Here is a 25,490-nt window from a genome sequence, read left to right on the forward strand (position 1 = left end):
GCCAGTTTCAATACCTGTGCAGTAGCCACAAAGAAGATCTGCATCAATCATCTAAAAAGAAAGCAAGCTTTAGATTTGACATGCACATTTAGATTTTTTTTGTCATGTATAAAAGAAAGTAGAAAAAATACACTATGACAGTTTATCTTCAACTGCACATCACTTGAACCTTGAGTGAAGACTCTGCATTATTGAAGAGAACCAGCTGAGGCAGTGCAGCTCCAGGTTCACACATTATCAGAACCTTCGACTGCTCATTAAAAGCAGAAAATCGTGTGGCTGCCTCTGCGAGGCAACAGCGCATTCTCCTGCTGTCATTGCCACTGTCAGAGCAAAACCGGAACCAAGCCATCCCATTCCATCACAAGCACCCTTACGCTGCAAAGGTGGAGCCCTGATCTCAGGAATGCCATTTGTGGCAGAGGTTTTCCATGGGTGATGTCACACAGCTCTCTGTCATGCCACACTGACACCTCTGTGATGTCACAAATCTCTCTGTGATGTCACATGGACATCCTTATGATGTTACACTAATATCTGTGATGCCACACAGCTCTCTGTGATGTCACACAACCTCCTCTGACATCACAATGACATCTCTATGATGTCACACTGACACCTTGCACAGCTCTCTGTGGTAACACATGGGCATCTGTGGTGTCACACAGCTCTCTGTGATGTCACACTGACATCTCTGTGACATCACACAGCTTTTTGTGATGTCACACAGACACCTCTGTGATGTCATAATGCCATCTGTGATGTCACACAAGCTCCTGTGATGTTACACAGACCTCTCTGTGATGTCATGCTGACATCTCTCTGATGTCACACAAGTGTAACAAGAAAAGAAATAGCTGAAGGAAAATTAGCAGTATTTTATTTGTCCTGAATCTAAGAATTTAGAACCTTCAATTTTTACAAACATGATTTGATACTAACTATAGGCAATGAAGTTTTCCATCCCCAGTAAAGAAAAGGATTTGGCCTGAACCACGGCTGCAGCACCCCCAAGGCTGTAACTGCTCTGCCAGGGGTTCTTCCATGGTCATGGCTCTCAGGTGCTCCAGCACGACCCCAGGCACAGGCACTGATGTTTCGAGAGCTACCTGCTGAGCATGGCCTAATCCACAGCCACAGAGGCTTCAGGTTTATCCCTGGGCCACAATCCCTTCTTGGTCATGGAAACAACCTTGGCCACAGGTACTCTGAGAGATTCCTGCTCTGCCATGGGCTTATTCCCAGCCGCGGATGCCTGCGGGTGTCCTGCTCCTTTCTGGGCTCATCCACAGGTCACAGATCCCTCAACTGGAGCTCACACCACTGGAGTTCCAGCAGCACAGAAACAGCAGCGATGTCCTGGCCTGGTCTCATGGATGATGGGAAGGCAAAGCAGGTTCTATTTCAGGGTTTTAAATGCAGTTTTGATCCTGTTCCTCGCAGAATACATCTGGAGGAGGTGTCCAGCTGTGAGACAAACAGAGACAGGGTGTGCTGGGTGAAGAATGGTGATGTACTGGTTTTCAAGGGGATAGGATCCATTTTCTTCCCAGGGAGCGGCAAAGAGCTGGGTTTGGATTCAGCACGGGAATGTGGTAGATAGCACACGGATGGCTTGGATGTTGCTGAGTGGGGCTTGCCCTCCTCAAGGACTTTGCAGTGGCACATTGGACAATCCATGTCCCGTGCTCTGCCAGCAAGGAGGTGAGACCATCAACATTCCCCTCCTCATCCCTGTGTCCTACGTAAAGAAGAATCTTCCACCCGCTCTGCTCCAGAGAGCTGGCAAGTGCCCCTAGGGAGCCCCCTCATCCCTCCTGGGGCACTGCGGAGGGCGGGGCCGAGGCAGGGCTGTGACTGCACAAAGGGGCAGAGCGCTGGCGTGAGGCAGGGCTGTGATGTCCCAGGGCTGTGCTGGCCGCAGCACTGTGACATCGCTGTGACATCACCGAGCTGTCGCAGTGTGAGACGGGCCAGCGCCCGCAGCTGCCAGTGCAGTCGCGACGGGACGTGCCGGAGCCATGGGTGACGGTGACGTCCTGCTGACCGTGCTTCTCCTGCTGCTGGCCGCCGTGGCTGTCTGGTGGGCCTTTGGCCACCGGCAACCGCGGGGCCGGCGGACACGGAGAGGGAAGTGGAGGAAGCGCCCCAGGGTCCAGCCCAGAGGCTCACCGAGGAAGCGAGGAGCCCCTGCGGCTCCCAGGTTCCCCAGGCCTCGGGCGACTCCTGGCAAGCGGCCACGTGCTCCCGCCAGCCCCCTGGGCAGCCCCTGCAGCTGCGGCCCCTGCCTGGCAGAGGCCCGGGAGCTGCAGGAACTGATGCTGCACCTCGGGGATGGCAACGGGACACGTGAGCCGCTCTATTCTGGGATGTGGCAGGCATTGTGGAAAGAACTGGAGGAGCTGCAGAACCAAGGCCACCTGCCCTGCTGTGGCTTAGCCAGCTCCTCCAGAAGCCTCCATCCCATCCAGAGGCTGCTCCCAGCAAGATTCTCCATCCCTGGGAGAGCCTCAAGGCCTGCAAGGATGGCACAGCAGGGGAGAGACATCACCATCCATGCAGGAAGCTCAGGCTGTCTGAGACCCTGCATCCTGCCAGGAGCCTCTGCTATCTCTGACAGCCTCCATCCCTTGCAGAGGCTCAGTGAGACCTGTCAGCCTGCGGAAAGAGCAGAGCCCGTGGACAGGTCTCCCAGCTCCCTTGGACTCTGGGACTTCGACAACACAGGTGCCATCCTGACCCTTGACGTGGCAGGGCAATGCGCAGAAGTCCAACTGGGAGCCCAGCCCGGTGCAGGGGAGCCTGCTCAGGAGCAGCTGGCGGGGCAGCAAGCGTCCTGGAGCCAGCAGTGGGCATCCCACAGCAGCCAGGACAGCCAGGACGCTGTTCTGGTTCTGCCCGCCAGCAACAGCCCCAGCCTGGTGGTGGAGACGGGCCTCCAGACAGCACGGAGGTTCCTCCATCTGCAGGAAGCTGCCCCAAGACAGCCCTCGAGTGCCGCCAAGGCCTTTCTAGTAGCAGGTGAGATCTCCCGAGGAGCTGCCTGCGGCTCCCCCGGGGCTCTGGAGGGGCGCGGCCAGGCCAGGCCAGGGCCCCTGCGAGCAGCCTAGTCGCCGGCTGTTTCCAGTGCCTCCGACGGCACGGCTTGAAAAAGCCCTGTCTGCCTTGCAGCCGCTCCTGGGATCCCCCTGTGCCAAGGCTCGGGCTGCAGCCCCGGCCGTCGTCAGGAGCAGAGCCCAGCCCACGCCGCCGGGGACAGCGACGGTGCCGCCCTGCCCCGCTGCCCCGGGGCTGCCGCAGCCGCCTGTGCGCGCTGCCCCGGCCCGGCTCTGCCGCTCGCCAGCCCGGCGGCTGCAGGGCGGTGGCCGCTGCCCGGCGCGCAGCAGGAAGCAGGTGAGAGCGCGGCGGCCGCGGGGGCCCGGCCCGCTTCACTCGCGGGCACTTGCGGGGGGTTCTGGGCGCAAGGCTGATGGCTTCTCTCGGCCGCAGGGCAACAGAGGCAGCGGCAGGAGCTGTACCTGTGGGGCCCGCAGCTGGGCAGCGGCGGCTTCAGCACCGTCTACTCGGGCATCCGCCTCTCGGACGGGAGCCCGGTGAGTGGCCGCCACGGCCGGGCGGGGCAGGAGGGGCAGCGGCGGGGAGCGGCAGGGCTGGAGCTCAGCCCTCCTCTCTCCGTGGCTCGCAGGTGGCCATCAAACGCGTGGCCCGGGAGAGCGTCCTGCAGTGGGACGAGCTGGTGAGTGAACGGGGCCAGCGGGACAGAGCGGGGCGTGGCGGGCAGGGAGAATCCCGGGGCGGGCTCAGCGTGCGGAGCCGCAGCCCCGCGGGCCTGGGCACACCGGAGAGCGGAGCTGGGGCCGGGCAGCGGCACCCCCGAGCATCCCCCGGGCGGGAGGAAGCGCAAGCGCCTGGGAGGCTGCGCCAGGGGGCACTGGGGCATCCCGGGCAGGGCGCAGCGCAGCCCCAGGGCTGCTGCAGCAGCAGCAGCAGCAGCAGCAGGCTGCTGCAGGCACTGACTTTCTCCTGCTCACAGCCCGACGGCACCCGCGTGCCCTTGGAGGTGGTGCTCATGGAGAAGGTGGGCTCTGGATGCCAGAATATCATCCAGCTCCTCGATTGGTTTGAGCTGCCGGACAGCTTTGTGCTAGTGCTGGAGCGTCCGGAGGCATCGCAGGATCTCCTGCAGTTCCTGCAGGAGCAGGGCTGCCTGTGCGAGGAGCAGGCGCGCTGGCTTTTCTGCCAGGTGCTGGAGGCCGTGCGGCACTGCACCGCCTGCGGCGTCCTGCACCGGGACATCAAGCCAGAGAACCTCCTGGTGAACCTGGAGAGCGGCCACCTGAAGCTCATTGACTTCGGCTGCGGCACCTTCCTCCAGGAGCGGGCCTTCACGGGCTTTGCCGGTGAGCCCATGGCCTGGGCCCTGCTCCCGGTGCCAGGCACCGCACGGCCCCGTTCCCTCCTGGGCTGCGGGCTGCGTCCTTCAGCCGGCCGCCTTTAGGCACGGGGCGGATGCCGAGCCCCAGGAGCCGGCTGCCGGCCCTGCCGACAGAGGGGAGGCAAAAGTGGCTCCCGGCCCCTGGGCTCAGCGGGCCCACGAGGGCCTGGGCTGCTCCGCTGGCCTTCTTGGCCTTGCGGAATGGTTTCGTGCCTTTGGCCAGCTGGCTGGGGGACGCGGGGTGGCCTCGGGGGGAAGCTGTGGCCACGGCTGCAGCCCCTGCCTCGGCCAGGAGGCTGGCGCCAGGCTCTGGAAGGCAGCAGCCTGCGCCCGGCCAGCGCCGCCTGTCTCCCCTAGGAACGCGCGTGTACAGCCCGCCCGAGTGGATCTGGCTCGGCTGCTACCACGGCCACGCGGCCACCATCTGGTCCCTGGGCGTGCTGCTGTACGTCATGGTCTGCGGGAGCCTCCCCTTCCAGGATGAGCCTGACATCGTGCTGGGCAAGCTCGTCTTCCGGCAGCAGCTCTCTCCAGGTGGGTGTCCGGCCTCAAGCCGGCGGGCTTTGGCAGCTGGCGGCGCGCAGCTCGGCGCGGCCCTCACCAGCTCCACGGGACGTGGATCTGCCCTCCAGGGCCGGCCGCAGGAGGGGCCCGTGCCGACGGGGTCAGCGCGGCACGGGCGGCCGGAGGAGGCGGCCGTGTCCCGCCGTGCCGCTCTCCCGCGTGGGGCAGAGCCGGTCGGGAGCCCGGCACGGCCCAGAGCCCGGCACAACATGGCCCGGGCCCCGCGGGCGACGGGGGCAGCTGGGCAGGAGACTCTGCCGGTGACTGGCGCTTTCTGCCTTCTCTCCCCAGAGCTCCAGCACCTGATCCGATGGTGTTTGGCCAAGCACCCTGCGGACAGGCCGGAGCTGGAGGAGATCTCATGCCACCCTTGGGTGCGGGGCCGCCATTTTTGATGCCTTGCCGGAGCCTCTGCAGCACCAACTTAGCAAGTCCCACGCAGGACTGAGAACCCGAAAAATAAAACAGCAAACCCATTGCGGTGTGTCAAGGGGCTGGTTCTTCTCAGCAACTTCAGCTAAAGAAACGTCTTGGGCAAGGGGGGAATCAGAGTGCTGCCTTCAGCCTTTGTCAAGCTTTCCATGCCTGCCCTCCCGGCTGGTTCTTTATATCTTCCAGCTCAGGCCGTAGTGCGGGTGAGAGGGGCTTTGCCCAGCCAAGAAATGCAGCAGTGGAACAACAGCTGCTCTTGCAAAGTGGCAGGGCTTCTTGGTGTCTCTTGAAGTGACACACAGGTCCATGTGTGCATTCCAGGGGTTATTTGGTTTCAGGGACAGAGACGTTCCTCTCTTAGCAGAACTCTGAGGAGAGCCAGAAGCTACAAAATATCATTTCAGGTTGAGCCCTGCTGAACTCTTTTTCTTTCTTCCTATGAAATGGGAGGCAGGGCTAGGCACTTCTCTGGGAATCTTGCCGAAGGAGCTGCTTCTCTCGGAATCCCGCAAAGAGAGAGCTGCTCTGTCTCCCAAAAAGGTACCACTTTATACCATAAAAGAGTGCTTGGCTTCCCCCTCTGGGTGGAGCATCTCAAATTGGGATGGTGTTACGTTACCGGGCCTGCAGTGAGCCAGTCAATGGCCCATTAACAAACGATTACCTCTTCGGAGCAAACCATCATTCTTGCAAGAGATAATAAACCTGCCCAACCTCCAACAGATGGCAAATAGAATACAAGCTTATCTTACAAACCAGGACAACTACTTTATAGAGAGGTAGCTGTTGTAACCAATACTTAGTAGATTTTTTTTGTTGTTTCGATTTATACTATGGCAAGATGATAAAATATGTATTTGACATTACCTTGGAATGCAAATTTTTTAAAAATAATTTTAAGGGAAAATATATTGAAACTGGTTTGGATAGCATAATTTCAAAAAGCCAGTTTCAATACCTGTGCAGTAGCCACAAAGAAGATCTGCATCAATCATCTAAAAAGAAAGCAAGCTTTAGATTTGACATGCACATTTAGATTTTTTTTGTCATGTATAAAAGAAAGTAGAAAAAATACACTATGACAGTTTATCTTCAACTGCACATCACTTGAACCTTGAGTGAAGACTCTGCATTATTGAAGAGAACCAGCTGAGGCAGTGCAGCTCCAGGTTCACACATTATCAGAACCTTCGACTGCTCATTAAAAGCAGAAAATCGTGTGGCTGCCTCTGCGAGGCAACAGCGCATTCTCCTGCTGTCATTGCCACTGTCAGAGCAAAACTGGAACCAAGCAATCCCATTCCATCACAAGCACCCTTACGCTGCAAAGGTGGAGCCCTGATCTCAGGAATGCCATTTGTGGCAGAGGTTTTCCATGGGTGATGTCACACAGCTCTCTGTGATGTCACACTGACACCTCTGTGATGTCACAAATCTCTCTGTGATGTCACATGGACATCCTTATGATGTTACACTAATATCTGTGATGCCACACAGCTCTCTGTGATGTCACACAACCTCCTCTGACATCACAATGACATCTCTATGATGTCACACTGACACCTTGCACAGCTCTCTGTGGTAACACATGGGCATCTGTGGTGTCACACAGCTCTCTGTGATGTCACACTGACATCTCTGTGACATCACACAGCTTTTTGTGATGTCACACAGACACCTCTGTGATGTCACAATGACATCTGTGATGTCACAGAAGCTCCTGTGATGTTACACAGACCTCTCTGTGATGTCATGCTGACATCTCTCTGATGTCACACAAGTGTAACAAGAAAAGAAATAGCTGAAGGAAAATTAGCAGTATTTTATTTGTCCTGAATCTAAGAATTTAGAACCTTCAATTTTTACAAACATGATTTGATACTAACTATAGGCAATGAAGTTTTCCATCCCCAGTAAAGAAAAGGATTTGGCCTGAACCACGGCTGCAGCACCCCCAAGGCTGTAACTGCTCTGCCAGGGGTTCTTCCATGGTCATGGCTCTCAGGTGCTCCAGCACGACCCCAGGCACAGGCACTGATGTTTCGAGAGCTACCTGCTGAGCATGGCCTAATCCACAGCCACAGAGGCTTCAGGTTTATCCCTGGGCCACAATCCCTTCTTGGTCATGGAAACAACCTTGGCCACAGGTACTCTGAGAGATTCCTGCTCTGCCATGGGCTTATTCCCAGCCGCGGATGCCTGCGGGTGTCCTGCTCCTTTCTGGGCTCATCCACAGGTCACAGATCCCTCAACTGGAGCTCACACCACTGGAGTTCCAGCAGCACAGAAACAGCAGCGATGTCCTGGCCTGGTCTCATGGATGATGGGAAGGCAAAGCAGGTTCTATTTCAGGGTTTTAAGTGCAGTTTTGATCCTGTTCCTCGCAGAATACATCTGGAGGAGGTGTCCAGCTGTGAGACAAACAGAGACAGGGTGTGCTGGGTGAAGAATGGTGATGTACTGGTTTTCAAGGGGATAGGATCCATTTTCTTCTCAGGGAGCGGCAAAGAGCTGGGTTTGGATTCAGCACGGGAATGTGATAGATAGCACACGGATGGCTTGGATGTTGCTGAGCGGGGCTTGCCCTCCTCAAGGACTTTGCAGTGGCACATTGGACAATCCATGTCCCGTGCTCTGCCAGCAAGGAGGTGAGACCATCAACATTCCCCTCCTCATCCCTGTGTCCTACGTAAAGAAGAATCTTCCACCCGCTCTGCTCCAGAGAGCTGGCAAGTGCCCCTAGGGAGCCCCCTCATGCCTCCTGGGGCACTGCGGAGGGCGGGGCCGAGGCAGGGCTGTGACTGCACAAAGGGGCAGAGCGCTGGCGTGAGGCAGGGCTGTGATGTCCCAGGGCTGTGCTGGCCGCAGCACTGTGACATCGCTGTGACATCACCGAGCTGTCGCAGTGTGAGACGGGCCAGCGCCCGCAGCTGCCAGTGCAGTCGCGACGGGACGTGCCGGAGCCATGGGTGACGGTGACGTCCTGCTGACCGTGCTTCTCCTGCTGCTGGCCGCCGTGGCTGTCTGGTGGGCCTTTGGCCACCGGCAACCGCGAGGCCGGCGGACACGGAGAGGGAAGTGGAGGAAGCGCCCCAGGGTCCAGCCCAGAGGCTCACGGAGGAAGCGAGGAGCCCCTGCGGCTCCCAGGTTCCCCAGGCCTCGGGTGACTCCTGGCAAGCGGCCACGTGCTCCCGCCAGCCCCCTGGGCAGCCCCTGCAGCTGTGGCCCCTGCCTGGCAGAGGCCCGGGAGCTGCGGGAACTGATGCTGCACCTCGGGGATGGCAACAGGACACGTGAGCCGCTCTATTCTGGGATGTGGCAGGCATTGTGGAAAGAACTGGAGGAGCTGCAGAACCAAGGCCACCTGCCCTGCTGTGGCTTAGCCAGCTCCTCCAGAAGCCTCCATCCTGTCCAGAGGCTGCTCCCAGCAAGATTCTCCATCCCTGGGAGAGCCTCAAGGCCTGCAAGGATGGCACAGCAGGGGAGAGACATCACCATCCATGCAGGAAGCTCAGGCTGTCAGAGACCCTGCATCCTGCCAGGAGCCTCTGCTATCTCTGACAGCCTCCATCCCTTGCAGAGGCTCAGTGAGACCTGTCAGCCTGCAGAAGGAGCAGACCCCGTGGACAGGTCTCCCAGCTCCCTTGGACTCTGGGACTTCAACAACACAGGTGCCATCCTGACCCTTGACGTGGCAGGGCAATGCGCAGAAGTCCAACTGGGAGCCCAGCCCGGTGCAGGGGAGCCTGCTCAGGAGCAGCTGGCGGGGCAGCAAGCGTCCTGGAGCCAGCAGTGGGCATCCCACAGCAGCCAGGACAGCCAGGACGCTCTTCTGGTTCTGCCCGCCAGCAACAGCCCCAGCCTGGTGGTGGAGACGGGCCTCCAGACAGCACGGAGGTTCCTCCATCTGCAGGAAGCTGCCCCAAGACAGCCCTCGAGTGCAGCCAAGGCCTTTCTAGTAGCAGGTGAGATCTCCCGAGGAGCTGCCTGCGGCTCCCCCGGGGCTCTGGAGGGGCGCGGCCAGGCCAGGCCAGGGCCCCTGCGAGCAGCCTAGTCGCCGGCTGTTTCCAGTGCCTCCGACGGCACGGCTTGAAAAAGCCCTGTCTGCCTTGCAGCCGCTCCTGGGATCCCCCTGTGCCAAGGCTCGGGCTGCAGCCCCGGCCGTCGTCAGGAGCAGAGCCCAGCCCACGCCGCCGGGGACAGCGACGGTGCCGCCCTGCCCCGCTGCCCCGGGGCTGCCGCAGCCGCCTGTGCGCGCTGCCCCGGCCCGGCTCTGCCGCTCGCCAGCCCGGCGGCTGCAGGGCGGTGGCCGCTGCCCGGCGCGCAGCAGGAAGCAGGTGAGAGCGCGGCGGCCGCGGGGGCCCGGCCCGCTTCACTCGCGGGCACTTGCGGGGGGTTCTGGGCGCAAGGCTGATGGCTTCTCTCGGCCGCAGGGCAACAGAGGCAGCGGCAGGAGCTGTACCTGTGGGGCCCGCAGCTGGGCAGCGGCGGCTTCAGCACCGTCTACTCGGGCATCCGCCTCTCGGACGGGAGCCCGGTGAGTGGCCGCCACGGCCGGGCGGGGCAGGAGGGGCAGCGGCGGGGAGCGGCAGGGCTGGAGCTCAGCCCTCCTCTCTCCGTGGCTCGCAGGTGGCCATCAAACGCGTGGCCCGGGAGAGCGTCCTGCAGTGGGACGAGCTGGTGAGTGAACGGGGCCAGCGGGACAGAGCGGGGCGTGGCGGGCAGGGAGAATCCCGGGGCGGGCTCAGCGTGCGGAGCCGCAGCCCCGCGGGCCTGGGCACACCGGAGAGCGGAGCTGGGGCCGGGCAGCGGCAGCCCCGAGCATCCCCCGGGCGGGAGGAAGCGCAAGCGCCTGGGAGGCTGCGCCAGGGGGCACTGGGGCATCCCGGGCAGGGCGCAGCGCAGCCCCAGGGCTGCTGCAGCAGCAGCAGCAGCAGCAGCAGGCTGCTGCAGGCACTGACTTTCTCCTGCTCACAGCCCGACGGCACCCGCGTGCCCTTGGAGGTGGTGCTCATGGAGAAGGTGGGCTCTGGATGCCAGAATATCATCCAGCTCCTCGATTGGTTTGAGCTGCCGGACAGCTTTGTGCTAGTGCTGGAGCGTCCGGAGGCATCGCAGGATCTCCTGCAGCTCCTGCAGGAGCAGGGCTGCCTGTGCGAGGAGCAGGCGCGCTGGCTTTTCTGCCAGGTGCTGGAGGCCGTGCGGCACTGCACCGCCTGCGGCGTCCTGCACCGGGACATCAAGCCAGAGAACCTCCTGGTGAACCCGGAGAGCGGCCACCTGAAGCTCATTGACTTCGGCTGCGGCACCTTCCTCCAGGAGCGGGCCTTCACGGGCTTTGCCGGTGAGCCCATGGCCTGGGCCCTGCTCCCGGTGCCAGGCACCGCACGGCCCCGTTCCTTCCTGGGCTGCGGGCTGCGTCCTTCAGCCAGCCGCCTTTAGGCACGGGGCGGATGCCGAGCCCCAGGAGCCGGCTGCCGGCCCTGCCGACAGAGGGGAGGCAAAAGTGGCTCCCGGCCCCTGGGCTCAGCGGGCCCACGAGGGCCTGGGCTGCTCCGCTGGCCTTCTTGGCCTTGCGGAATGGTTTCGTGCCTTTGGCCAGCTGGCTGGGGGACGCGGGGTGGCCTCGGGGGGAAGCTGTGGCCACGGCTGCAGCCCCTGCCTCGGCCAGGAGGCTGGCGCCAGGCTCTGGAAGGCAGCAGCCTGCGCCCGGCCAGCGCCGCCTGTCTCCCCTAGGAACGCGCGTGTACAGCCCGCCCGAGTGGATCTGGCTCGGCTGCTACCACGGCCACGCGGCCACCATCTGGTCCCTGGGCGTGCTGCTGTACGTCATGGTCTGCGGGAGCCTCCCCTTCCAGGATGAGCCTGACATCGTGCTGGGCAAGCTCGTCTTCCGGCAGCAGCTCTCTCCAGGTGGGTGTCCGGCCTCAAGCCGGCGGGCTTTGGCAGCTGGCGGCGCGCAGCTCGGCGCGGCCCTCACCAGCTCCGCGGGACATGGATCTGCCCTCCAGGGCCGGCCGCAGGAGGGGCCCGTGCCGACGGGGTCAGCGCGGCACGGGCGGCCGGAGGAGGCGGCCGTGTCCCGCCGTGCCGCTCTCCTGCGTGGGGCAGAGCCGGTCGGGAGCCCGGCACGGCCCAGAGCCCGGCACAACATGGCCCGGGCCCCGCGGTCGACGGGGGCTGCTGGGCAGGAGACTCTGCCGGTGACTGGCGCTTTCTGCCTTCTCTCCCCAGAGCTCCAGCACCTGATCCGATGGTGTTTGGCCAAGCACCCTGCGGACAGGCCGGAGCTGGAGGAGCTCTCATGCCACCCTTGGGTGCGGGGCCGGCATTTTTGATGCCTTGCCGGAGCCTCTGCAGCACCAACTTAGCAAGTCCCACGCAGGACTGAGAACCCGAAAAATAAAACAGCAAACCCATTGCGGTGTGTCAAGGGGCTGGTTCTTCTCAGCAACTTCAGCTAAAGAAACGTCTTGGGCAAGGGGGGAATCAGAGTGCTGCCTTCAGCCTTTGTCAAGCTTTCCATGCCTGCCCTCCCGGCTGGTTCTTTGTATCTTCAAGCTCAGGCCCTAGTGCGGGTGAGAGGGGCTTTGCCCAGCCAAGAAATGCAGCAGTGGAACAACAGCTGCTCTTGCAAAGTGGCAGGGCTTCTTGGTGTCTCTTGAAGTGACACACAGGTCCATGTGTGCATTCCAGGGGTTATTTGGTTTCAGGGACAGAGACGTTCCTCTCTTAGCAGAACTCTGAGGAGAGCCAGAAGCTACAAAATATCATTTCAGGTTGAGCCCTGCTGAACTCTTTTTCTTTCTTCCTATGAAATGGGAGGCAGGGCTAGGCACTTCTCTGGGAATCTTGCCGAAGGAGCTGCTTCTCTGGGAGTCACGCCGAAGGAGCTGCTTCTCTCGGAATCCCGCAAAGAGAGAGCTGCTCTGTCTCCCAAAAAGGTACCACTTTATACCATAAAAGAGTGCTTGGCTTCCCCCTCTGGGTGGAGCATCTCAAATTGGGATGGTGTTACGTTACCGGGCCTGCAGTGAGCCAGTCAATGGCCCATTAACAAACGATTACCTCTTCGGAGCAAACCATCGTTCTTGCAAGAGATAATAAACCTGCCCAACCTCCAACAGATGGCAAATAGAATACAAGCTTATCTTACAAACCAGGACAACTACTTTATAGAGAGGTAGCGGTTGTAACCAATACTTAGTAGATTTTTTTTGTTGTTTTGATTTATACTATGGCAAGATGATAAAATATGTATTTGACATTACCTTGGAATGCAAATTTTTTAAAAATAATTTTAAGGGAAAATATATTGAAACTGGTTTGGATAGCATAATTTCAAAAAGCCAGTTTCAATACCTGTGCAGAAGCCACAAAGAAGATCTGCATCAATCATCTAAAAAGAAAGCAAGCTTTAGATTTGACATGCACATTTAGATTTTTTTTGTCATGTATAAAAGAAAGGAGAAAAAATACACTATGACAGTTTATCTTCAACTGCACATCACTTGAACCTTGAGTGAAGACTCTGCATTATTGAAGAGAACCAGCTGAGGCAGTGCAGCTCCAGGTTCACACATTATCAGAACCTTCGACTGCTCATTAAAAGCAGAAAATCGTGTGGCTGCCTCTGCGAGGCAACAGCGCATTCTCCTGCTGTCATTGCCACTGTCAGAGCAAAACTGGAACCAAGCCATCCCATTCCATCACAAGCACCCTTACGCTGCAAAGGTGGAGCCCTGATCTCAGGAATGCCATTTGTGGCAGAGGTTTTCCATGGGTGATGTCACACAGCTCTCTGTCATGCCACACTGACACCTCTGTGATGTCACAAATCTCTCTGTGATGTCACATGGACATCCTTGTGATGTTACACTAATATCTGTGATGCCACACAGCTCTCTGTGATGTCACACAACCTCCTCTGACATCACAATGACATCTCTATGATGTCACACTGACACCTTTGTGACGTTGCACAGCTCTCTGTGGTAACACATGGGCATCTGTGGTGTCACACAGCTCTCTGTGATGTCACAATGACATCTGTGATGTCACACAAGCTCCTGTGATGTTACACAGACCTCTCTGCGATGTCACGCTGACATCTCTCTGATGTCACACAAGTGTAACAAGAAAAGAAATAGCTGAAGGAAAATTAGCAGTATTTTATTTGTCCTGAATCTAAGAATTTAGGACCTTCAATTTTTACAAACATGATTTGATACTAACTATAGGCAATGAAGTTTTCCATCCCCACTAAAGAAATGGATTTGGCCTGAACCACGGCTGCAGCACCCCCAAGGCTGTAACTGCTCTGCCAGGGGTTCTTCCATGGTCATGGCTCTCAGGTGCTCCAGCACGACCCCAGGCACAGGCACTGATGTTTCGAGGGCTACCTGCTGAGCATGGCCTAATCCACAGCCACAGAGGTTTCAGGTTTATCCCTGGGCCACAATCCCTTCTTGGCCATGGAAACAACCATGGCCACAGGTACTCTGAGAGATTCCTGCTCTGCCATGGGCTTATTCCCAGCCGCGGATGCCTGCGGGTGTCCTGCTCCTGTCTGGGCTCATCCACAGGTCACAGATCCCTCAACTGGAGCTAACACCACTGGAGTTCCAGCAGCACAGAAACAGCAGCGATGTCCTGGCCTGGTCTCATGGATGATGGGAAGGCAAAGCAGGTTCTATTTCAGGGTTTCAAGTACAGTTTTGATCCTGTTCCTCGCAGAATACATCTGGAGTAGGTGTCCAGCTGTGAGACAAACAGAGACAGGGTGTGCTGGGTGAAGAATGGTGATGTACTGGTTTTCAAGGGGATAGGATCCATTTTCTTCTCAGGGAGCGGCAAAGAGCTGGGTTTGGATTCAGCACGGGAATGTGATAGATAGCACACGGATGGCTTGGATGTTGCTGAGCGGGGCTTGCCCTCCTCAAGGACTTTGCAGTGGCACATTGGACAATCCATGTCCCGTGCTCTGCCAGCAAGGAGGTGAGACCATCAACATTCCCCTCCTCATCCCTGTGTCCTACGTAAAGAAGAATCTTCCACCCGCTCTGCTCCAGAGAGCTGGCAAGTGCCCCTAGGGAGCCCCCTCATCCCTCCTGGGGCACTGCGGAGGGCGGGGCCGAGGCAGGGCTGTGACTGCACAAAGGGGCAGAGCGCTGGCGTGAGGCAGGGCTGTGATGTCCCAGGGCTGTGCTGGCCGCAGCACTGTGACATCGCTGTGACATCACCGCGCTGTCGCAGTGTGAGACGGGCCAGCGCCCGCAGCTGCCAGTGCAGTCGCGACGGGACGTGCCGGAGCCATGGGTGACGGTGACGTCCTGCTGACCGTGCTTCTCCTGCTGCTGGCCGCCGTGGCTGTCTGGTGGGCCTTTGGCCACCGGCAACCGCGAGGCCGGCGGACACGGAGAGGGAAGTGGAGGAAGCGCCCCAGGGTCCAGCCCAGAGGCTCACGGAGGAAGCGAGGAGCCCCTGCGGCTCCCAGGTTCCCCAGGCCTCGGGTGACTCCTGGCAAGCGGCCACGTGCTCCCGCCAGCCCCCTGGGCAGCCCCTGCAGCTGTGGCCCCTGCCTGGCAGAGGCCCGGGAGCTGCGGGAACTGATGCTGCACCTCGGGGATGGCAACAGGACACGTGAGCCGCTCTATTCTGGGATGTGGCAGGCATTGTGGAAAGAACTGGAGGAGCTGCAGAACCAAGGCCACCTGCCCTGCTGTGGCTTAGCCAGCTCCTCCAGAAGCCTCCATCCTGTCCAGAGGCTGCTCCCAGCAAGATTCTCCATCCCTGGGAGAGCCTCAAGGCCTGCAAGGATGGCACAGCAGGGGAGAGACATCACCATCCATGCAGGAAGCTCAGGCTGTCAGAGACCCTGCATCCTGCCAGGAGCCTCTGCTATCTCTGACAGCCTCCATCCCTTGCAGAGGCTCAGTGAGACCTGTCAGCCTGCAGAAGGAGCAGACCCCGTGGACAGGTCTCCCAGCTCCCTTGGACTCTGGGACTTCAACAACACAGGTGCCATCCTGACCCTTGACGTGGCAGGGCAATGCGCAGAAGTCCAACTGGGAGCCCAGCCCGGTGCAGGGGAGCCTGCTCAGGAGCAGCTGGCGGGGCAGCAAGCGTCCTGGAGCCAGCAGTGGGCATCCCACAGCAGCCAGGACAGCCAGGACGCTCTTCTGGTTCTGCCCGCCAGCAACAGCCCCAGCCTGGTGGTGGAGACGGGCCTCCAGACAGCACGGAGGTTCCTCCATCTGCAGGAAGCTGCCCCAAGACAGCCCTCGAGTGCAGCCAAGGCCTTTCTAGTAGCAGGTGAGATCTCCCGAGGAGCTGCCTGCGGCTCCCCCGGGGCTCTGGAGGGGCGCGGCCAGGCCAGGCCAGGGCCCCTGCGAGCAGCCTAGTCGCCGGCTGTTTCCAGTGCCTCCGACGGCACGGCTTGAAAAAGCCCTGTCTGCCTTGCAGCCGCTCCTGGGATCCCCCTGTGCCAAGGCTCGGGCTGCAGCCCCGGCCGTCGTCAGGAGCAGAGCCCAGCCCACGCCGCCGGGGACAGCGACGGTGCCGCCCTGCCCCGCTGCCCCGGGGCTGCCGCAGCCGCCTGTGCGCGCTGCCCCGGCCCGGCTCTGCCGCTCGCCAGCCCGGCGGCTGCAGGGCGGTGGCCGCTGCCCGGCGCGCAGCAGGAAGCAGGTGAGAGCGCGGCGGCCGCGGGGGCCCGGCCCGCTTCACTCGCGGGCACTTGCGGGGGGTTCTGGGCGCAAGGCTGATGGCTTCTCTCGGCCGCAGGGCAACAGAGGCAGCGGCAGGAGCTGTACCTGTGGGGCCCGCAGCTGGGCAGCGGCGGCTTCAGCACCGTCTACTCGGGCATCCGCCTCTCGGACGGGAGCCCGGTGAGTGGCCGCCACGGCCGGGCGGGGCAGGAGGGGCAGCGGCGGGGAGCGGCAGGGCTGGAGCTCAGCCCTCCTCTCTCCGTGGCTCGCAGGTGGCCATCAAACGCGTGGCCCGGGAGAGCGTCCTGCAGTGGGACGAGCTGGTGAGTGAACGGGGCCAGCGGGACAGAGCGGGGCGTGGCGGGCAGGGAGAATCCCGGGGCGGGCTCAGCGTGCGGAGCCGCAGCCCCGCGGGCCTGGGCACACCGGAGAGCGGAGCTGGGGCCGGGCAGCGGCAGCCCCGAGCATCCCCCGGGCGGGAGGAAGCGCAAGCGCCTGGGAGGCTGCGCCAGGGGGCACTGGGGCATCCCGGGCAGGGCGCAGCGCAGCCCCAGGGCTGCTGCAGCAGCAGCAGCAGCAGCAGCAGGCTGCTGCAGGCACTGACTTTCTCCTGCTCACAGCCCGACGGCACCCGCGTGCCCTTGGAGGTGGTGCTCATGGAGAAGGTGGGCTCTGGATGCCAGAATATCATCCAGCTCCTCGATTGGTTTGAGCTGCCGGACAGCTTTGTGCTAGTGCTGGAGCGTCCGGAGGCATCGCAGGATCTCCTGCAGCTCCTGCAGGAGCAGGGCTGCCTGTGCGAGGAGCAGGCGCGCTGGCTTTTCTGCCAGGTGCTGGAGGCCGTGCGGCACTGCACCGCCTGCGGCGTCCTGCACCGGGACATCAAGCCAGAGAACCTCCTGGTGAACCCGGAGAGCGGCCACCTGAAGCTCATTGACTTCGGCTGCGGCACCTTCCTCCAGGAGCGGGCCTTCACGGGCTTTGCCGGTGAGCCCATGGCCTGGGCCCTGCTCCCGGTGCCAGGCACCGCACGGCCCCGTTCCTTCCTGGGCTGCGGGCTGCGTCCTTCAGCCAGCCGCCTTTAGGCACGGGGCGGATGCCGAGCCCCAGGAGCCGGCTGCCGGCCCTGCCGACAGAGGGGAGGCAAAAGTGGCTCCCGGCCCCTGGGCTCAGCGGGCCCACGAGGGCCTGGGCTGCTCCGCTGGCCTTCTTGGCCTTGCGGAATGGTTTCGTGCCTTTGGCCAGCTGGCTGGGGGACGCGGGGTGGCCTCGGGGGGAAGCTGTGGCCACGGCTGCAGCCCCTGCCTCGGCCAGGAGGCTGGCGCCAGGCTCTGGAAGGCAGCAGCCTGCGCCCGGCCAGCGCCGCCTGTCTCCCCTAGGAACGCGCGTGTACAGCCCGCCCGAGTGGATCTGGCTCGGCTGCTACCACGGCCACGCGGCCACCATCTGGTCCCTGGGCGTGCTGCTCTACGTCATGGTCTGCGGGAGCCTCCCCTTCCAGGATGAGCCTGACATCGTGCTGGGCAAGCTCGTCTTCCGGCAGCAGCTCTCTCCAGGTGGGTGTCCGGCCTCAAGCCGGCGGGCTTTGGCAGCTGGCGGCGCGCAGCTCGGCGCGGCCCTCACCAGCTCCGCGGGACATGGATCTGCCCTCCAGGGCCGGCCGCAGGAGGGGCCCGTGCCGACGGGGTCAGCGCGGCACGGGCGGCCGGAGGAGGCGGCCGTGTCCCGCCGTGCCGCTCTCCTGCGTGGGGCAGAGCCGGTCGGGAGCCCGGCACGGCCCAGAGCCCGGCACAACATGGCCCGGGCCCCGCGGTCGACGGGGGCTGCTGGGCAGGAGACTCTGCCGGTGACTGGCGCTTTCTGCCTTCTCTCCCCAGAGCTCCAGCACCTGATCCGATGGTGTTTGGCCAAGCACCCTGCGGACAGGCCGGAGCTGGAGGAGCTCTCATGCCACCCTTGGGTGCGGGGCCGGCATTTTTGATGCCTTGCCGGAGCCTCTGCAGCACCAACTTAGCAAGTCCCACGCAGGACTGAGAACCCGAAAAATAAAACAGCAAACCCATTGCGGTGTGTCAAGGGGCTGGTTCTTCTCAGCAACTTCAGCTAAAGAAACGTCTTGGGCAAGGGGGGAATCAGAGTGCTGCCTTCAGCCTTTGTCAAGCTTTCCATGCCTGCCCTCCCGGCTGGTTCTTTGTATCTTCAAGCTCAGGCCCTAGTGCGGGTGAGAGGGGCTTTGCCCAGCCAAGAAATGCAGCAGTGGAACAACAGCTGCTCTTGCAAAGTGGCAGGGCTTCTTGGTGTCTCTTGAAGTGACACACAGGTCCATGTGTGCATTCCAGGGGTTATTTGGTTTCAGGGACAGAGACGTTCCTCTCTTAGCAGAACTCTGAGGAGAGCCAGAAGCTACAAAATATCATTTCAGGTTGAGCCCTGCTGAACTCTTTTTCTTTCTTCCTATGAAATGGGAGGCAGGGCTAGGCACTTCTCTGGGAATCTTGCCGAAGGAGCTGCTTCTCTGGGAGTCACGCCGAAGGAGCTGCTTCTCTCGGAATCCCGCAAAGAGAGAGCTGCTCTGTCTCCCAAAAAGGTACCACTTTATACCATAAAAGAGTGCTTGGCTTCCCCCTCTGGGTGGAGCATCTCAAATTGGGATGGTGTTACGTTACCGGGCCTGCAGTGAGCCAGTCAATGGCCCATTAACAAACGATTACCTCTTCGGAGCAAACCATCGTTCTTGCAAGAGATAATAAACCTGCCCAACCTCCAACAGATGGCAAATAGAATACAAGCTTATCTTACAAACCAGGACAACTACTTTATAGAGAGGTAGCGGTTGTAACCAATACTTAGTAGATTTTTTTTGTTGTTTTGATTTATACTATGGCAAGATGATAAAATATGTATTTGACATTACCTTGGAATGCAAATTTTTTAAAAATAATTTTAAGGGAAAATATATTGAAACTGGTTTGGATAGCATAATTTCAAAAAGCCAGTTTCAATACCTGTGCAGAAGCCACAAAGAAGATCTGCATCAATCATCTAAAAAGAAAGCAAGCTTTAGATTTGACATGCACATTTAGATTTTTTTTGTCATGTATAAAAGAAAGGAGAAAAAATACACTATGACAGTTTATCTTCAACTGCACATCACTTGAACCTTGAGTGAAGACTCTGCATTATTGAAGAGAACCAGCTGAGGCAGTGCAGCTCCAGGTTCACACATTATCAGAACCTTCGACTGCTCATTAAAAGCAGAAAATCGTGTGGCTGCCTCTGCGAGGCAACAGCGCATTCTCCTGCTGTCATTGCCACTGTCAGAGCAAAACTGGAACCAAGCCATCCCATTCCATCACAAGCACCCTTACGCTGCAAAGGTGGAGCCCTGATCTCAGGAATGCCATTTGTGGCAGAGGTTTTCCATGGGTGATGTCACACAGCTCTCTGTCATGCCACACTGACACCTCTGTGATGTCACAAATCTCTCTGTGATGTCACATGGACATCCTTGTGATGTTACACTAATATCTGTGATGCCACACAGCTCTCTGTGATGTCACACAACCTCCTCTGACATCACAATGACATCTCTATGATGTCACACTGACACCTTTGTGACGTTGCACAGCTCTCTGTGGTAACACATGGGCATCTGTGGTGTCACACAGCTCTCTGTGATGTCACAATGACATCTGTGATGTCACACAAGCTCCTGTGATGTTACACAGACCTCTCTGCGATGTCACGCTGACATCTCTCTGATGTCACACAAGTGTAACAAGAAAAGAAATAGCTGAAGGAAAATTAGCAGTATTTTATTTGTCCTGAATCTAAGAATTTAGGACCTTCAATTTTTACAAACATGATTTGATACTAACTATAGGCAATGAAGTTTTCCATCCCCACTAAAGAAATGGATTTGGCCTGAACCACGGCTGCAGCACCCCCAAGGCTGTAACTGCTCTGCCAGGGGTTCTTCCATGGTCATGGCTCTCAGGTGCTCCAGCACGACCCCAGGCACAGGCACTGATGTTTCGAGGGCTACCTGCTGAGCATGGCCTAATCCACAGCCACAGAGGTTTCAGGTTTATCCCTGGGCCACAATCCCTTCTTGGCCATGGAAACAACCATGGCCACAGGTACTCTGAGAGATTCCTGCTCTGCCATGGGCTTATTCCCAGCCGCGGATGCCTGCGGGTGTCCTGCTCCTGTCTGGGCTCATCCACAGGTCACAGATCCCTCAACTGGAGCTAACACCACTGGAGTTCCAGCAGCACAGAAACAGCAGCGATGTCCTGGCCTGGTCTCATGGATGATGGGAAGGCAAAGCAGGTTCTATTTCAGGGTTTCAAGTACAGTTTTGATCCTGTTCCTCGCAGAATACATCTGGAGTAGGTGTCCAGCTGTGAGACAAACAGAGACAGGGTGTGCTGGGTGAAGAATGGTGATGTACTGGTTTTCAAGGGGATAGGATCCATTTTCTTCCCAGGGAGCGGCAAAGAGCTGGGTTTGGATTCAGCACGGGAATGTGGTGGATAGCACACGGATGGCTTGGATGTTGCTGAGCGGGGCTTGCCCTCCTCAAGGACTTTGCAGTGGCACATTGGACAATCCATGTCCCGTGCTCTGCCAGCAAGGAGGTGAGACCATCAACATTCCCCTCCTCATCCCTGTGTCCTACGTAAAGAAGAATCTTCCACCCGCTCTGCTCCAGAGAGCTGGCAAGTGCCCCTAGGGAGCCCCCTCATCCCTCCTGGGGCACTGCGGAGGGCGGGGCCGAGGCAGGGCTGTGACTGCACAAAGGGGCAGAGCGCTGGCGTGAGGCAGGGCTGTGATGTCCCAGGGCTGTGCTGGCCGCAGCACTGTGACATCGCTGTGACATCACCGCGCTGTCGCAGTGTGAGACGGGCCAGCGCCCGCAGCTGCCAGTGCAGTCGCGACGGGACGTGCCGGAGCCATGGGTGACGGTGACGTCCTGCTGACCGTGCTTCTCCTGCTGCTGGCCGCCGTGGCTGTCTGGTGGGCCTTTGGCCACCGGCAACCGCGGGGCCGGCGGACACGGAGAGGGAAGTGGAGGAAGCGCCCCAGGGTCCAGCCCAGAGGCTCACGGAGGAAGCGAGGAGCCCCTGCGGCTCCCAGGTTCCCCAGGCCTCGGGCGACTCCTGGCAAGCGGCCACGTGCTCCCGCCAGCCCCCTGGGCAGCCCCTGCAGCTGCGGCCCCTGCCTGGCAGAGGCCCGGGAGCTGCAGGAACTGATGCTGCACCTCGGGGATGGCAACGGGACACGTGAGCCGCTCTATTCTGGGATGTGGCAGGCGTTGTGGAAAGAACTGGAGGAGCTGCAGAACCAAGGCCACCTGCCCTGCTGTGACTTAGCCAGCTCCTCCAGAAGCCTCCATCCCATCCAGAGGCTGCTCCCAGCAAGATTCTCCATCCCTGGGAGAGCCTCAAGGCCTGCAAGGATGGCACAGCAGGGGAGAGACATCACCATCCATGCAGGAAGCTCAGGCTCTCAGAGACCCTGCATCCTGCCAGGAGCCTCCTCTATCTCTGACAGCCTGCATCCCTTGCAGAGGCTCAGTGAGACCTGTCAGCCTGCGGAAAGAGCAGAGCCCGTGGACAGGTCTCCCAGCTCCCTTGGACTCTGGGACTTCAACAACACAGGCGCCATCCTGACCCTTGACGGGGCAAGGGAAAGCCCAGAAGTCCAACTGGGAGCCCAGACCGGTGCAGGGGAGCCTGCTCAGGAGCAGCTGGCAGGGCAGCAAGCGTCCTGGAGCCAGCAGTGGGCATCCCACAGCAACGAGGACAGCCAGGACGCTCTTCTGGTTCTGCCCGCCAGCAACAGCCCCAGCCTGGTGGTGGAGACGGGCCTCCAGACAGCACGGAGGTTCCTCCATCTGCAGGAAGCTGCCCCAAGACAGCCCTCGAGTGCAGCCAAGGCCTTTCTAGTAGCAGGTGAGATCTCCCGAGGAGCTGCCTGCGGCTCCCCCGGGGCTCTGGAGGGGCGCGGCCAGGCCAGGCCAGGGCCCCTGCGAGCAGCCTAGTCGCCGGCTGTTTCCAGTGCCTCCGACGGCACGGCTTGAAAAAGCCCTGTCTGCCTTGCAGCCGCTCCTGGCATCCCCCTGTGCCAAGGCTCGGGCTGCAGCCCCGGCCGTCGTCAGGAGCAGAGCCCAGCCCACGCCGCCGGGGACAGCGACGGTGCCGCCCTGCCCCGCTGCCCCGGGGCTGCCGCAGCCGCCTGTGCGCGCTGCCCCGGCCCGGCTCTGCCGCTCGCCAGCCCGGCGGCTGCAGGGCGGTGGCCGCTGCCCGGCGCGCAGCAGGAAGCAGGTGAGAGCGCGGCGGCCGCGGGGGCCCGGCCCGCTTCACTCGCGGGCACTTGCGGGGGGTTCTGGGCGCAAGGCTGATGGCTTCTCTCGGCCGCAGGGCAACAGAGGCAGCGGCAGGAGCTGTACCTGTGGGGCCCGCAGCTGGGCAGCGGCGGCTTCAGCACCGTCTACTCGGGCATCCGCCTCTCGGACGGGAGCCCGGTGAGTGGCCGCCACGGCCGGGCGGGGCAGGAGGGGCAGCGGCGGGGAGCGGCAGGGCTGGAGCTCAGCCCTCCTCTCTCCGTGGCTCGCAGGTGGCCATCAAACGCGTGGCCCGGGAGAGCGTCCTGCAGTGGGACGAGCTGGTGAGTGAACGGGGCCAGCGGGACAGAGCGGGGCGTGGCGGGCAGGGAGAATCCCGGGGCGGGCTCAGCGTGCGGAGCCGCAGCCCCGCGGGCCTGGGCACACCGGAGAGCGGAGCTGGGGCCGGGCAGCGGCAGCCCCGAGCATCCCCCGGGCGGGAGGAAGCGCAAGCGCCTGGGAGGCTGCGCCAGGGGGCACTGGGGCATCCCGGGCAGGGCGCAGCGCAGCCCCAGGGCTGCTGCAGCAGCAGCAGCAGCAGCAGCAGGCTGCTGCAGGCACTGACTTTCTCCTGCTCACAGCCCGACGGCACCCGCGTGCCCTTGGAGGTGGTGCTCATGGAGAAGGTGGGCTCTGGCTGCCAGAATATCATCCAGCTCCTCGATTGGTTTGAGCTGCCGGACAGCTTTGTGCTAGTGCTGGAGCGTCCGGAGGCATCGCAGGATCTCCTGCAGCTCCTGCAGGAGCAGGGCTGCCTGTGCGAGGAGCAGGCGCGCTGGCTTTTCTGCCAGGTGCTGGAGGCCGTGCGGCACTGCACCGCCTGCGGCGTCCTGCACCGGGACATCAAGCCAGAGAACCTCCTGGTGAACCCGGAGAGCGGCCACCTGAAGCTCATTGACTTCGGCTGCGGCACCTTCCTCCAGGAGCGGGCCTTCACGGGCTTTGCCGGTGAGCCCATGGCCTGGGCCCTGCTCCCGGTGCCAGGCACCGCACGGCCCCGTTCCCTCCTGGGCTGCGGGCTGCGTCCTTCAGCCGGCCGCCTTTAGGAACAGGGCGGATGCCGAGCCCCAGGAGCCGGCTGCCGGCCCGGCCGACAGAGGGGGGGCAAAAGCGGCTCCCGGCCCCTGGGCTCAGCAGGCCCACGAGGGCCAGGGCTGCTCCACTGGCCTTCTTGGCCTTGCGGAATGGTTTCGTGCCTTTGGCCAGCTGGCTGGGGGACGCGGGGTGGCCTCGGGGGGAAGCTGTGGCCACGGCTGCAGCCCCTGCCTCGGCCAGGAGGCCGGCGCCAGGCTCTGGAAGGCAGCAGCCTGCGCCCGGCCAGCGCCGCCTGTCTCCCCTAGGAACGCGCGTGTACAGCCCGCCCGAGTGGATCTGGCTCGGCTGCTACCACGGCCACGCGGCCACCATCTGGTCCCTGGGCGTGCTGCTGTACGTCATGGTCTGCGGGAGCCTCCCCTTCCAGGATGAGCCTGACATCGTGCTGGGCAAGCTCGTCTTCCGGCAGCAGCTCTCTCCAGGTGGGTGTCCGGCCTCAAGCCGGCGGGCTTTGGCAGCTGGCGGCGCGCAGCTCGGCGCGGCCCTCACCAGCTCCGCGGGACGTGGATCTGCCCTCCAGGGCCGGCCGCAGGAGGGGCCCGTGCCGACGGGGTCAGCGCGGCACGGGCGGCCGGAGGAGGCGGCCGTGTCCCGCCGTGCCGCTCTCCTGCGTGGGGCAGAGCCGGTCGGGAGCCCGGCACGGCCCAGAGCCCGGCACAACATGGCCCGGGCCCCGCGGGCGACGGGGGCAGCTGGGCAGGAGACTCTGCCGGTGACCGGCGCTTTCTGCCTTCTCTCCCCAGAGCTCCAGCACCTGATCCGATGGTGTTTGGCCAAGCACCCTGCGGACAGGCCGGAGCTGGAGGAGATCTCATGCCACCCTTGGGTGCGGGGCCGGCGCTTTTCATGCCTTGCCGGAGCCTCTGCAGCACCAACTTAGCGAGTCCCGCGCAGGACTGAGAAGCCGAAAAATAAAACAGCAAACCCATTGTGGTGTGTCAAGGGGCTGGTTCTTTTCAGCAACTTCAGCTAAAGAAACGTCTTGGGAAAAGGGGGGAATCAGAGTGCTGCCTTCAGCCTTTGTCAAGCTTTCCATGCCTGCCCTCCCGGCTGGTTCTTTATATCTTCCAGCTCAGGCCATAGTGCGGGTAGGAGGGGCTTTGCCCAGCCAAGAAATGCAGCAGTGGAACAACAGCTGCTCTTGCAAAGTGGCAGGGCTTCTTGGTGTCTCTTGAAGTGACACACAGGTCCATGTGTGCATTCCAGGGGTTATTTGGTTTCAGGGACAGAGACGTTCCTCTCTTAGCAGAACTCTGAGGAGAGCCAGAAGCTACAAAATATCATTTCAGGTTGAGCCCTGCTGAACTCTTTTTCTTTCTTCCTATGAAATGGGAGGCAGGGCTAGGCACTTCTCTGGGAATCTTGCCGAAGGAGCTGCTTCTCTCGGAATCCCGCAAAGAGAGAGCTGCTCTGTCTCCCAAAAAGGTACCACTTTATACCATAAAAGAGTGCTTGGCTTCCCCCTCTGGGTGGAGCATCTCAAATTGGGATGGTGTTACGTTACCGGGCCTGCAGTGAGCCAGTCAATGGCCCATTAACAAACGATTACCTCTTCGGAGCAAACCATCGTTCTTGCAAGAGATAATAAACCTGCCCAACCTCCAACAGATGGCAAATAGAATACAAGCTTATCTTACAAACCAGGACAACTACTTTATAGAGAGGTAGCAGTTGTAACCAATACTTAGTAGATTTTTTTTGTTGTTTTGATTTATACTATGGCAAGATGATAAAATATGTATTTGACATTACCTTGGAATGCAAATTTTTTAAAAATAATTTTAAGGGAAAATATATTGAAACTGGTTTGGATAGCATAATTTCAAAAAGCCAGTTTCAATACCTGTGCAGAAGCCACAAAGAAGATCTG

The 25,490-nt window shown here is 60.5% G+C and overlaps 4 protein-coding genes across 4 annotated transcripts; all 4 read left to right on the forward strand.

Moving 5' to 3' along the window:
• Positions 1-2,021: 2,021 nt before the first annotated feature.
• On the forward strand, positions 2,022-5,394 carry LOC144246154 (serine/threonine-protein kinase pim-1-like). The gene is made up of 6 exons (XM_077782611.1): positions 2,022-2,031; positions 3,490-3,593; positions 3,686-3,736; positions 4,034-4,400; positions 4,793-4,969; positions 5,291-5,394. The coding sequence occupies exons 1-6, from the start codon at positions 2,022-2,024 to the stop codon at positions 5,392-5,394; spliced, it is 813 nt and encodes a 270-aa protein (XP_077638737.1).
• A 3,002-nt stretch (positions 5,395-8,396) lies between these two features.
• Positions 8,397-14,104, forward strand: LOC144246155 (serine/threonine-protein kinase pim-1-like). Its single transcript, XM_077782612.1, has 8 exons — positions 8,397-8,528; positions 9,012-9,102; positions 9,865-9,968; positions 10,061-10,111; positions 10,409-10,775; positions 11,168-11,344; positions 11,666-11,748; positions 13,970-14,104. The coding sequence occupies exons 1-8, from the start codon at positions 8,397-8,399 to the stop codon at positions 14,102-14,104; spliced, it is 1,140 nt and encodes a 379-aa protein (XP_077638738.1).
• A 641-nt stretch (positions 14,105-14,745) lies between these two features.
• On the forward strand, positions 14,746-20,453 carry LOC144246156 (serine/threonine-protein kinase pim-1-like). Its single transcript, XM_077782613.1, has 8 exons — positions 14,746-14,877; positions 15,361-15,451; positions 16,214-16,317; positions 16,410-16,460; positions 16,758-17,124; positions 17,517-17,693; positions 18,015-18,097; positions 20,319-20,453. Exons 1-8 carry the CDS (start codon positions 14,746-14,748, stop codon positions 20,451-20,453), a joined length of 1,140 nt encoding a protein of 379 aa, XP_077638739.1.
• Positions 20,454-21,094: 641 nt separating this feature from the next.
• On the forward strand, positions 21,095-24,500 carry LOC144246157 (serine/threonine-protein kinase pim-1-like). Its single transcript, XM_077782615.1, has 6 exons — positions 21,095-21,104; positions 22,563-22,666; positions 22,759-22,809; positions 23,107-23,473; positions 23,866-24,042; positions 24,364-24,500. The coding sequence occupies exons 1-6, from the start codon at positions 21,095-21,097 to the stop codon at positions 24,498-24,500; spliced, it is 846 nt and encodes a 281-aa protein (XP_077638741.1).
• The last annotated feature ends 990 nt before the right edge of the window (positions 24,501-25,490 follow it).

Source organism: Lonchura striata, chromosome 4 (genome assembly GCF_046129695.1).
Source record: "Lonchura striata isolate bLonStr1 chromosome 4, bLonStr1.mat, whole genome shotgun sequence".
In the NCBI taxonomy this organism is placed as follows: domain Eukaryota; kingdom Metazoa; phylum Chordata; class Aves; order Passeriformes; family Estrildidae; genus Lonchura; species Lonchura striata.